The sequence below is a fragment of the Anomaloglossus baeobatrachus genome, chromosome 6 (assembly GCF_048569485.1).
Source record: "Anomaloglossus baeobatrachus isolate aAnoBae1 chromosome 6, aAnoBae1.hap1, whole genome shotgun sequence".
Taxonomy (NCBI): domain Eukaryota; kingdom Metazoa; phylum Chordata; class Amphibia; order Anura; family Aromobatidae; genus Anomaloglossus; species Anomaloglossus baeobatrachus.
This window is the reverse complement of record NC_134358.1, coordinates 45,453,495-45,466,849: the sequence shown is the minus strand read 5'-3', so window position 1 is coordinate 45,466,849 and position 13,355 is coordinate 45,453,495. Positions and strand designations below refer to the sequence as shown.

Sequence of the window (13,355 nt, the reverse complement as noted above, 5' to 3'; positions counted from 1 at the left end):
CCCCGGGAGTGGTACCACGGGGACGGGCGGGGGAGAGGGCCCCGAAGTCTCAAGCCCCTGCGACCCTGGGGAGCGGTACCCACGGGGCTGCGGAGAATGAGTGAAGCGAATACCTGCAGAGAAGAAGACGACAGGTATGAGAGCGATGAGCGGCGCCGAAATAAAATAAAAAAGCGCAAAAACATACATGGCTGAGGGGGGCCGAGACGGCCCACATCAGCCTCCTACGACACTAAGCTAAAAACTGATCTGAGCCCGCCTCCGGCTCGGGGTGTATGCTGCTAGGGAGGAGCTAACTTTTTTATGTTTACTTAGTGTCAGCCTCCTAGTGACAGCAGCATAACCCATGGTTCTGTGTCCCCCAATGAAACGATAGAGAAACATTGGCGCTCTGTAGCAATCGGCACGTGAAGATAAGCATCTTTGATGTCTATTGATGCTAGGAAATATCCTTGAGACATTGAGGCAATGACGGAGCGGAGGGTTTCATCCGGAACCGCCTGGCCTCCACGTGCTTGTTGAGCAGTTTTAGGTCCAGAACGGAACGGAAAGAGCCATCCTTTTTCGGCACCACAACCAGATTGGAGGAAAACCGTGTCTTGTTCCTGAAGAGGAACAGGGAGTACCACTCCTCATGCCTGCAGAAGAGCATCGGCTCGGTGGTGAGGTGGGGACGTTCTGAAGAATCGAGTCGGAGGACGAGAACAGAACTCTGTCCTGTGCACGTGGGCACAATGTCCCTCACCCACCGGTCTGTGACCTGTGGCAGCTAAATGTCGCCAAAGGCGAGCGAGTCTGCCATCAACCGCGGATGCGGAGAGATGAGAGAGCTGAGAGTCATGAGGAGACCGCCTTGGTAGCGGTTCCTCCGGCTGCCTTCCTTGGGCGTGATTGAGCCCCCGGAAACTGAGCCCCTCTGAGGCTTTTCAGCTCTTCTGGGCGAGGACAATTGGGACCTGCCCGAGCTTGGGAAGGACCGAAACCTCTACTGTCCTTCCAGGACAGCATTAATAGGGTAAGTCGCAATGCAGACATTGCGAGGTTACGGACGCCCCTGCGGCACAAATGTACATATGCTCAAGACCAGCTGTGCAAGAACAGCTGAAAAACTTAGGGTGCCCATACGGCTGTAAATGCCGGAGCAACCGACACGCCGATAGCCTCATAGACAGATTTCAACCAGAGTCCATCTGTCTGGCATCTTTAAGTGAAGTCCCATCTCCACTGCGACTATAGCTCTAGCCGCAAGCCTGGAGATTGGAGAATCCACCTTTGGACCCTGGGTCCCGCGCTTGACCACGTCAGGGGGAAAAGGATAACGTGTATCGTTAATACGTTTGGAGAAAACGCTTATCTGGTAAGCGTGGTGTTCCTGGACTGCTTCTCTGAAGTCAGAGTGGCCAGAAAAATACTCAATATACGTTTGAGCTACTGAAATGGGACTTCTCCTGCTGTGAAGCTGACTCCTCTGCTGGGGGAGCTGAGGGAGAAAGATCCAACATTCCATTGATGGACGCTATAGGATCATTCCTTAAGGCGTCACCATCCGGTGTATCCGGATTGAGAGCGTTGTCAGGATCAAAGTCCTGATGAGCTACGTCTGCCTCATCATACAGAGAGCCTCCTGGGACCCCCCCCCCCGGAGCACCGATTTTATTCCCAATGAGGGTGGCCAGGGAGCAATGATCCAGATTGCCCATGGCCTGTCCGGACTGCAAGTCTCTATCCCATTGCAACTCCATCCCTGTCCTTGGACAGGGTTGACAGGTGGTTCCTTTGTACACGTCTAGTAGAGACCCCGGCTGACCAAGTGCTCCAGGGGAGCATTGCACACAATGGGGTTCAGTGCCGTGGAACAGTATCACATGCAGTAACAACAGCATCGAAAGCCTGTGTTGCTTATATGCTGCTGCCGACTAGCCATCTAGGACATAGCCAAGAATGGCGACCGTACAATGCAATGTATAGCATACAAGCATAAAGTACAATGAACACTGCAGCACATGCAATACAAGCAGCATAGAAAGCCTGTGCCTTGGCACCCCTGCTTGTCTGCCGCTGTAGACTAGCCATCTAGGGGAATATACAGTGCAATGTATAGCATACAAGCATAATTACAAATGAACGCTGCAACCCCTACAATACAAGCAGCATAGAAAAAAACCTGTGCCTCAGCACCCTTGCATTTCTGCTGCTGTAGTCTAGTCATTCTAGGCGAAAATAGCCCAGACTAGCGACCGTACAGTGCAGTGTATAGCATACAAGCATAATACACATGAACACTTCAGTACGTGCAATACAAGCAGCATAGAAAGCCCGTGCCGTAGCACCCCTGCTTTCCTGCTGCTGTGTCGCCATCTAAGAGGGCATATAGCCAAAGATAGCGACCTATGCAGTGTAAGCATAAAAATACAAATGGACAACTGCGGTATTTAGTGGGGTCAGCACTTCAGGTGCCGCTTACCGCCCGCCTATAAGCGGGTGTGTGGTCGCCCTAGTCCTGTGCCTGGTTGCCCAGAGTCCGATCTCTCAGCTCGGACTGCAGGAATGGCTGCCGGCGTCTTCTCCAGCTCGTGTGAGTAGGGGCGGGCCGTGGGCGTGCCCCCAAGTCAGAGCGGGAAACCGGCGTCCCACAGTGTCCAGTGAGAGGGCTGGAGCATGTAAATAAGGCTCCAGCCCTCGGCGCTGCTGATTGACAGGGTGGGGGCGGGAACGAAGCGGAGCTAGGCCGCAAAAGCCGGGGACTGGATTTATAAGCGCCGCCGCCGTAAAAGCGCGGTCGGCGCTAAGTCCCCGGCGCACTACAAGTCCCAGCCGCGCCGCCGCTCCCGAGCGTCCGGCGCGGTAGTTCCCCATACATAAAGTCACTCATCTAGGCTGCAGTGACTGTAACCCTTTACTGTCCCCGGCGCACTAGCACACCCAGCAAGTCTGGAGTGTGCTGTGCCTGTGTGTACGGGGACACAGAGTACCTGAATGGTGCAGGGCCTTGTCCCTGAACGGCACTCCCGCTCCACATCCAGCAGGTTCAATGGGTCTGTGGATGGAGCCCGGCCTCAGGGCTTTGGGGCCGGTAAGATCCCACTTCCTCAGAGCCCCTCAGGGGGATGTGGAAGGAAAACAGCATGTGGGCTCCAGCCTCCGTACCAGCAATAGGTACCTCAACCTTACAAACCACCAGCGGGGTGAGAAGGGAGCATGCTGGGGGCCCTATATGGGCCCTCTTTTCTTCCATCCGATATAGTCAGCAGCTACTGCTGACTAAACAGTGGAGCTATGCGTGGATGTCTGACCTCCTTCGCACAAAGCAGAAAACTGGTGAGCCAGTGATCCCACTGGGGGTGTATAGCCAGAAGGGGAGGGGCCTTACACTTTTTAGTGTAATGCTTTGTGTGGCCTCCGGAGGCAGTAGCTATACACCCAATCGTCTGGGTCTCCCAATGGAGCGACGAAGAAATGTGCAATCCGCATTTAAACAAAATTTGACAGGTGCAAAAGTATGGGAACCTCAGCATAAAAGTGACATTAATATTTTGTAGATCCTCCTTTTGCAAAAATCACAGCCTCTAGTCGCTTCCTGTAGCTTTTAATGAGTTCCTGGATCCTGGATGAAGGTATATTTGACCATTCCTGTTTACAAAAATATTCCAGTTCAGTTAAGTTTGATGGTCACCGAGCATGGACAGCCGCTTCACATCATCCCACAGATTTTCAATGATATTCAGGTCTGAGGACTGAGATGGCCATTCCAGAACATTGTAATTGTTCCTCTGCATGAATGCCTGAGTAGATCTGGAGCGGTGTTTTGGATCATTGTCTTGCTGAAATATCCATCCCCTGCGTAACTGATTCTTGCACATTATTGTCAAGAATCTGCTGATACTGCGTTGAATCCATGCGACCCTCAACTTTAACAAGATTCCCGGTGCCGGCATTGGCCACACAGCCCCAAAGCATGATGGAACCTCCACCTAATTTTACTGTGGGTAGCAAGTGCTTTTCTTGGAATGCCGTGTTTTTTTGCCTCCATGCATAACGCCTTTTTGTATGACCAAACAACTCGACCTTTGTTTCATCAGTCCACAGGACCTTCTTCCAAAATGTAACTGGCTTGTCCAAATGTGCTTCTGCATACCTCAGGCGACTCTGTTTGTGGCGTGCTTGCAGAAACTGCTTCTTTCACATCACTCTCCCATACAGCTTCTCCTTGTGCAAAGTGCGCGGTATTGTTGACCGATGCACATTGACACCATCTGCAGCAAGATGATGCTGCAGGTCTTTGGAGGTGGTCTGTGGATTGTCCTTGACTGTTCTCACCATTCTTCTTCTCTGCCTTTCTGATATTTTTCTTGGCCTGCCACTTCTGGGCTTAACAAGAACTGTACCTGTGTTCTTCCATTTCCTTACTACGTTCCTCACAGTGGAAACTGACAGTTTAAATCTCTGAGACAACTTTTTGTATCCTTCCCCTGAACAACTATGTTGAATAATCTTTGTTTTCAGATCATTGGAGAGTTGTTTTGAGGAGCCCATGATGCCACTCTGCATAGGAGATTCAAATAGGAGAACAACTTGCAAGTGGCCACCTTAAATACCTTTTCTCATGATTGGATACACCTGCCTATGAAGCTCAAAGCTCAATGAGGTTACAAAACCAATTTAGTGCTTAAGTAAGTCAGTAAAAAGTAGTTCGGAGTGTTCAAATCAAGAAATTGATAAGGGTTCCCACACTTATGCACCTGTCAAATTTAGTTTAAATGCGGATTGCACATTTTCTGTTAGTACAATAAACCTCATTTCAATCCAGAAATATTACTCAGTCCATCAGTTATTAGATATATGAAACTGAAATAGCTGCTGCAAAAACCCAAAGTGTTATAAAGAAAAAAGGTTAACATTAATAGGGGTGCCCAAACTTTTTCATATGACTGTAATATATATATAAATAACAATAATTAAAAAAAAATAAAATAATAAAATTACAGTCTGTACCTTCGGTGGCTTTTTGTCCGCCTTCCACTGCAAATTCTTCAACGACGAGCTCAAAAGACTCAGTGCTGCCATTGACTTCAGAGCCCAACGCCAGACACGACTCATCTGTGGGGAGCAATGAACAACGAACAATGGGTCCTAGATGAATAATATGCTAAACAGTAAAGTCACCCAAAAGGGAGGGTGCCACCAAAAGTAACTGATCAAACCAAGCACAGAGCACCCTGTGTCCGAGCAGATCAGGCACCTTCTCATCCATCTCTGCCTGTCATGTCCTTGATAAACCTTTATAGGAGCCAGAGAAGGGTGGAAAACAAGTATGTGGAAGGTGCACCCTCCTGTTCTTCAGCTTCACCACTGGTCCAACCTAGCTCCTGTGCTTGGTTTGAACAGTCATTTTATGCTGATAAGACTCCTTCTAAAGTGACAGGGCGCCATCTTTACCCTTCACGATTAAGTCCTAATACAATAAGGTCACAGAAACTCAGCAGAATCGTTCGGCATCTTTGTCGAAGCTACAAGACACGTTCTGCTCTGTTCCCCCATCTAAATAGGTAAATCCTAATTCCGGTTACTAGAGACCAGTGCATCACCGGTGCTTACATGATGACAGGTATATGCCGAGAAGTATAACCTGGATGACTCTGATGGATGCCACAGAAAAGCCATCAGTAACTAGAAGGATCCATTTAAAAAATGTGGCATGTATTTTATTTTACTAATTGATATCTTTGTTGGGAAAAGCAGAGTCCACTGTTGTCCCATGAAGTGAACGGCAGCAGGTAAACAAGGATGCAACCATTTTTTTTTTTATTTATGCGCTCCAAGACTCAGCATAGTCAAAAGATAGCTTTTTTTATTTTAAGGACAAGTTGTATTTTTAGATATATTTTGAGACAGATACAATGTGTTGAAAAACTTAACGTTTGGGCAGAAATGGGTCTGCTAAATGGACAATGACCCGAAGCTATTGCCAAACTGGCTACAAACTGGATAAAGGATAACAAAGTCAATGTTTTGGAGTGGCCATCACAAAGCCCTGATCTCAATCCTATTGAAAATTTATGGGCAAAGCTGAAAAGGCCGGAGCGAGCGGCGACCTACAAACATGGCTCAGCTACACCAGTTCTGTCAGGAGGAATCACCCCAAATTCCACCAACTATTGTGAGAAGATCCAAAAGTTTCACCTAAGTCACAAAGTAAGGACAATGTCAACAAATACTAATGAAAAGGAAGGAAAGTTTTTAATTTGCAGAAAGTAATAAAAATGTCTTAAAACCTTCTCTCTCTCATTATTCTGGCATTTGGCAAATATAAATAATGTTGGTTCCTAATTGAAATAAAATGGGGACGGTTTATTGTGATTTCATGTCAGATAGTGAGAAAAACCTGCAGATGTGTCTTTATAGAGAGCAGAGGTAAAAACCTGCAGATGTGTCTGTATACACAGTGGAGGGAGAAACATGCAGATTTATGTATGGATGTATGGAGAGCGGAGGGAAAAACCTGCAGATGTGTCTGTATAGAAGAGCAGAGGGAGAAACATGCAGATGTGTGTATGGAGAGCGGAGGGAAAAACCTGCAGATGTGTCTGTATAGAGAGCAGAGGGAAAAACATGCAGGTGTGTGTATGGAGAGCGGAGGGAAAACCTGCAGATGTGTCTTTATAGAGAGCAGAGGGGAAAACCTGCAGATGTGTCTTTATAGAGAGCGGAGGGAAAAATCTGCAGATGTGTCTTTATAGAGAGCAGAGGGAAAAACCTGCAGATGTGTCTTTATAGAGAGCGGAGTGAAAACCTGCAGATGTGTCTTTATAGAGAGAGTGGAGGGAAACATCTGGTTTCAAGGCGGGGGTGAAACAAGTACTTGAACACGTCACCAGTTTTATAAGTAAATATATTTCTAAAGGAGCTATCGACATGAGTTTTTCACTAGATGTCAGGAACAACCCATCCAATCCACACAGAGGCAAAGAAACCAAGCCCTAGATGACCACAGGGAGGACACAGATAAGATCGGGCAGAGTTACCTTTCCCGTCAGATGCGTCGCTCAGCCTCCTCTGGCCGATGTGATGGCTGCTGGGGTTCAGCATTGTGATGTACCCGCAGAAGTGCTCCAGGTCTATCCTCTTCCTTAAGACCTGTAAAGCTCTGTGGACACCCATACTGTGACTGGAGAAATCTGGGGATAAGCAGAAGGAGACACTTGTCTTTTCATGCTATGATCACATGGGATAAAAAAACAAAACAAAAACAAAAAAAAAAACAACAAAACAGAATCATAAAGAGCCTTCCAGCGAGTTCTTGTTTCTTTCCAAGAACCCTACAAAAATATATAATTCTGCAATAAACGCATAGTGAATTCCTACAATTTTCGTTCCACAGCTCCTATGCAGAACTATGCATCTCCATGGTAACAGACAACAATTTCTCTGTAGTCAGATCCTGCAGACACCTGCTTGGTTTCCCCATTGACATGCATTAGGTTCGTTGTTCGTGAAGAATCCCGGAATAGTACGAGGTATCCGGTATGAATAACCCAAACCTGAATATTTAGTATTGGCTCAGCACTACTCACAAGTGTATTATTCAGTCTCTGCCCGGCCGGCCTGACAGTGCAGCTTGTACTGAGCAGCGTCAGATCTCAGCCGCAGCAGGAAGGAGGGACACTGAGGAGCTGTCACTCAGGCGAGGAATGGATTACATTTTCTAAAGGATTATACAGCCATATTGACGTGGATTTTTAGAGGAAGTACACCAGCTTCATCAGGTCTCAGATCTGTTTAATAACGCATGCAGATTGTCTAGTGAATTCTGTAAACTGTTCCTCTAATGTTTGTTTCTTTTACGTATTGATATCATAGTACAGCATCGACAATGCAAAAAAAAAAAAAAAGGGAAATATTCTGATAAGTTGTTACCTCCTTGTAGTTCCGATTCATCAAAGGGGAAAGGAACATGTGCAGTCTCTCCCATCCCGTGCATCCCGTGCCCCTATAAAAAGGATATATACCATTAGGTGAAGGGGATTTGGGGTGGGATATAGGCCCCTGGACTTTCCCTTTCTTGGCTCTTCCCGTAATCTATACAAGTCTTAAGGGTAGTTAATGACATATACATTAGGGGAGGCCCGAGAAGCTAATAAAAAAGGAAAACAATGCTGGATGACCCTTTTAAGCAATAGTCCGGTCACACCCTCAAAAATATGCAAACCAGTCCGTCCAGGGGACTATTACTTGACATTTAATTTCCTGACATCTTGCAGCTTTATCAGAATTTGGGTTGGCGCAGCTGAGCTGTGACTACACATTAGCTACAATGTGTACAGGGGGTCGGAGGTAGTCTGAGACACGCCTCCAGCCTCCTCATTGGACAGACACCGGGGAAAGAGGAGTCAGGCAGACGCGGGGTCAAAGAGGAGTCAGGCAGACGCGGGGTCAAAGAGGAGTCAGGCAGACGCGGGGTCAAAGAGGAGTCAGGCAGACGCGGGGTCAAAGAGGAGTCAGGCAGACGCGGGGTCAAAGAGGAGTCAGGCAGACGCGGGGTCAAAGAGGAGTCAGGCAGACGCGGGGTCAAAGAGGAGTCAGGCAGACGCGGGGTCAAAGAGGAGTCAGGCAGACGCGGGGTCAAAGAGGAGTCAGGCAGACGCGGGGTCAAAGAGGAGTCAGGCAGACGCGGGGTCAAAGAGGAGTCAGGCAGACGCGGGGTCAAAGAGGAGTCAGGCAGACGCGGGGTCAAAGAGGAGTCAGGCAGACGCGGGGTCAAAGAGGAGTCAGGCAGACGCGGGGTCAAAGAGGAGTCAGGCAGACGCGGGGTCAAAGAGGAGTCAGGCAGACGCGGGGTCAAAGAGGAGTCAGGCAGACGCGGGGTCAAAGAGGAGTCAGGCAGACGCGGGGTCAAAGAGGAGTCAGGCAGACGCGGGGTCAAAGAGGAGTCAGGCAGACGCGGGGTCAAAGAGGAGTCAGGCAGACGCGGGGTCAAAGAGGAGTCAGGCAGACGCGGGGTCAAAGAGGAGTCAGGCAGACGCGGGGTCAAAGAGGAGTCAGGCAGACGCGGGGTCAAAGAGGAGTCAGGCAGACGCGGGGTCAAAGAGGAGTCAGGCAGACGCGGGGTCAAAGAGGAGTCAGGCAGACGCGGGGTCAAAGAGGAGTCAGGCAGACGCGGGGTCAAAGAGGAGTCAGGCAGACGCGGGGTCAAAGAGGAGTCAGGCAGACGCGGGGTCAAAGAGGAGTCAGGCAGACGCGGGGTCAAAGAGGAGTCAGGCAGACGCGGGGTCAAAGAGGAGTCAGGCAGACGCGGGGTCAAAGAGGAGTCAGGCAGACGCGGGGTCAAAGAGGAGTCAGGCAGACGCGGGGTCAAAGAGGAGTCAGGCAGACGCGGGGTCAAAGAGGAGTCAGGCAGACGCGGGGTCAAAGAGGATTCAGGCAGACGCGGGGTCAAGAGTCCCTCACAGACTCACCAACGGCACAGAGTGGTTCTTGGTTACACCAATGGGAGAAGGACCCACCTGAATGAGAACGGATGAGTGGGTCAGCGCATCATTCAGCATCACCAGGACGTTCGATGTAGGGACCACGCCGGGATCATGCCCCCAGGATGTGATCAGTAACCGGTCGTAGGCCTATAAAATACATCTGTTCAGATTGAGTCACATAGAGCCAGAGCAGACGGTGATGTGTGTGGGGATTGTGCGTCCCCTCTCAAAAAAAACAAAAACAAAAACACATTGGGGAGGAGTAAAAGCTTTTATCCTGGATGCGGGTTCACATTTATGAGGCTTACCAGGAAAACATCTGGTAACTTGCGGAGTCTGGTTCCCTTAGTCAGCAGGAGTGATGGTGGTCCGTAGCCAGAGACATGGTATATGTAGAGCTTAAACCAAATGGAGCTGACCTCAGGGATGGCCGGCCCAATGTGCTGCAAAAAAACAGACAATTCATCATGCGGGTAAATACGGTTTGTTTTTTGCTGACCGGTTTTAAAAAATCCTTATAGGGAGCTATAGAGTGATAGACAAAGATGAGGGAGGAGATGTAGGGCGGTGCAGACCTGTGGAACGCTTTGTGGATGAGAGTGCTAAGTTTATATTGTACTCTGTAGCAGATAGGCAACCAGTGCAATGGCTGGCATAGAGCAGAGGGGTAACCAGTGCAATGACTGGCACAGAGCAGAGGGGTAACCAGTGCTATCACTGGCACACAGCAGAGGGGTAACCAGTGCTATGACTGGCACAGAGCAGAGGGGTAACCAGTGCTATGACACGCACAGAGCAGAGGGGTAACCAGTGCTATGACACGCACAGAGCAGAGGGGTAACCAGTGCTATGACTGGCACAGAGCAGAGGGGTAACCAGTGCTATGACTGGCACAGAGCAGAGGGGTAACCAGTGCTATGACTGGCACAGAGCAGAGGGGTAACCAGTGCTATGACTGGCACAGAGCAGAGGGGTAACCAGTGCTATGACTGGCACAGAGCAGAGGGGTAACCAGTGCTATGACTGGCACAGAGCAGAGGGGTAACCAGTGCTATGACTGGCACAGAGCAGAGGGGTAACCAGTGCTATGACTGGCACAGAGCAGAGGGGTAACCAGTGCTATGACTGGCACAGAGCAGAGGGGTAACCAGTGCTATGACTGGCACAGAGCAGAGGGGTAACCAGTGCTATGACTGGCACAGAGCAGAGGGGTAACCAGTGCTATGACTGGCACAGAGTGGAGGCATTAGTGTAGTGGTTGGAGAGGAATATGATCCTGGCCACTGCATTCAGGATTGATTGGAGAGGGGAGTGTTTAATAAGAGGGAGAACAATTCCTACACAGGTGCAATAGACCAGACAAGAATGCATAAGAGCGACAGTAAGGCTATGTTCACACATGGCATTTTTGCAGCATTTATTTTCCTGACCTAAACCTGATCTTGTGGCAGGAAATCTCCTTGGAGTCATTTGCGATTTTCGTGTGCTTTTGTCGCAGCTTTTTAGTGGCGTTTTTGCAGATGTTTTTCTACAAAGTGGGTTGTTTCAATGCAAAACCATTGCAAAAAAGCTGCAAAGACTTGACATGCTCATTATTTTAAAACCGCTGCAAAAACGCAGGTATTTTCTCAAAACAGTCAATCTCATGTGTGTGTGCATGAGATTTCAGAAATCTTAGACTTTGCTGGGACTGTAAAAAGCAGTGTTTTATTAGCATGGATATGCAGCTAAAAATGCTGCAAAAACTCCCTGTGTGAACATAGCCTTAGAGTTTTTGCAGAAACAACGGTAAGAAAAGGTCGAACGCTAGAGAGTTTTTCAAGGTTTAGGTGACGTGAGCGAGCTAGCGATCGGATGTAGGGAGTGAAGGAGAGGTAATTCCCACCTGGGGTGTGCAGCTGCTGATCGGCCGGATCTCGTTGGTGAGTGGCGCCATAGACACCAGAAGGGAGTAGTTTTTGTTCAATACTCGACTGCAGGTGGCTGGGTCCAGGCCGAGGAGACTTTCACATCGTAGCAGATCCAGCGGCAAACCTGTGCACAAAATTATCGTGACGCTTTTCTACAGTTTAGGACGTCTTTTTATGATACCAAGTCACCGGCGTAGATGCCTGTGGTAAGAAGAGATCGGACGCTGCAGGGTCTACAACTTTCACGGGTAAATTATCCTGCAAATGTGTATATTTTTTAATATACGGAAGAAGCAAATGATTGAAATTTCTAATGTTAAGGTCTCAGCGGACCCAATCGTACGCCTCAGTACAGTAAACTTCTGCTGCCATGAGTGGAGGACACCGGACGCGTTTCTTACCTGCTTGCGATTGTTGTTCAGGAAGAGCAATGAGCTCCTTGTTGTGCCGCAGGAAGAGGATGGTGTTTCGTAAAGTGAGTGCATGATCAAAGTACCTCTGAGCCTCTCCTTCCCCCGTGCTTTGTACCTGCGGGGAACAGACAGCGACGTTACCCAAGGAAAAAATAAGCTTACCTGACATAGCGGCGGAAGAAACTGAAACCATCAGGTATCGGTAATGCTGGTGCACTTTGGCAAGGATCAACCCTTTTAACCCCGGGGCGATTTTCCGGGCCCCCCCCTCCTTCTTCAGAGAGCCGTAACTTTTTTATTTTTCCGTCAATCTTTCCATATCAGGGCTTGTTTTTTTGCGGGACGAGTTCTAGTTTTAAATGAAACCATGAGTTTTACCATACAGTGTACTGGAAAGAAGGGAATTTTGTTTACTTACCGTAAATTCCTTTTCTTCTAGCTCCAATTGGGAGACCCAGACAATTGGGTGTATAGCTATTGCCTCCGGAGGCCACACAAAGTATTACACTTAAAAGTGTAAGGCCCCTCCCCTTCTGGCTATACACCCCCAGTGGGATCACTGGCTCACCAGTTTTAGTGCCAAAGCAAGAAGGAGGAAAGCCAATAACTGGTTTAAAGACCAATTCAATCCGAGGAAACATCGGAGAACTGAACCATACCACATGAACAACATGTGTACCCGAAAAAAACAGAAAAACCCCGAGAAAACAGGGCGGGTGCTGGGTCTCCCAATTGGAGCTAGAAGAAAAGGAATTTACGGTAAGTAAACAAAATTCCCTTCTTCTTTTTCGCTCCTAATTGGGAGACCCAGACAATTGGGACGTCCAAAAGCAGTCCCTGGGTGGGTAAAAGAATACCTCGTGATAGGGCCGTCAAACAGCCCTTTCCTACAGGTGGGCAATCGCCGCCTGAAGGACTTATCTACCTAGGCTGGCGTCTGCCGAAGCGTAGGTATGCACCTGAAAATGCTTGGTAAAAGTATGCAGACTCAATCAGGTAGGTGCCTGACACACCTGCTGAGCCGTAGCCTGGTGCCGTAATGCCCAGGATGCACCCACGGCTCTGGTAGAATGGGCCTTCAGCCTTGAGAGAACCAGAAGCCCAGTAGAACTGTAGGTTTCAAGAATTGGTTCCTCGATCCCCCGAGCCAGGGTGGATTCAGAAGCTTGCGACTGTTTACGCCGACCAGCGACAAGGACAAAGAGTGCATCCGGGTGGCGCAGGAGCGCCATGCGGGAAGTAGAACCTGAGTGCTCTCACCAGAACCAACAGATGCAAATCCTTCTGAAATTGATGGACTGGACGAGGACACAAAGAAGGTGAGGTGATATCCTGATTGATATGAAAGTGGGATACCACCTTAGGGAGAAATTCCGGAATCGGACGCAGAACTACCCTGTCCTGGTGAAGGACCAGGAAGGGAGATTTGTATGAGAGCGTTGCTAGCTCGGAAACTCTCCTAAGAGACGAGACCGTTACTAGAAGGCCACTTCCCGAGAAAAGCGGGAAGGGAGACCTCTTTCAAAGGCTCGAAAGGCGGCATCTGGAGAGCAATTAGAACCTTG

General features: G+C 48.9%; 1 protein-coding gene across 2 annotated transcripts in view; it reads right to left on the bottom strand.

The window, feature by feature from the left end:
* Positions 1 to 13,355, bottom strand: part of FAM91A1 (family with sequence similarity 91 member A1) — a 194,358-nt gene that overhangs the window by 97,098 nt on the left and 83,905 nt on the right. For both annotated transcript variants that reach the window (XM_075352899.1, XM_075352898.1), the window contains exons 15-21: positions 11,779 to 11,905; positions 11,353 to 11,501; positions 9,776 to 9,910; positions 9,501 to 9,614; positions 7,915 to 7,987; positions 7,023 to 7,175; positions 4,993 to 5,097 (exon numbers count right to left, since the gene is read on the bottom strand). In XM_075352899.1, the coding sequence (XP_075209014.1) occupies positions 4,993 to 5,097; positions 7,023 to 7,175; positions 7,915 to 7,987; positions 9,501 to 9,614; positions 9,776 to 9,910; positions 11,353 to 11,501; positions 11,779 to 11,905 (856 nt within the window). The remainder of the gene's footprint in view (positions 1 to 4,992; positions 5,098 to 7,022; positions 7,176 to 7,914; positions 7,988 to 9,500; positions 9,615 to 9,775; positions 9,911 to 11,352; positions 11,502 to 11,778; positions 11,906 to 13,355) is intronic.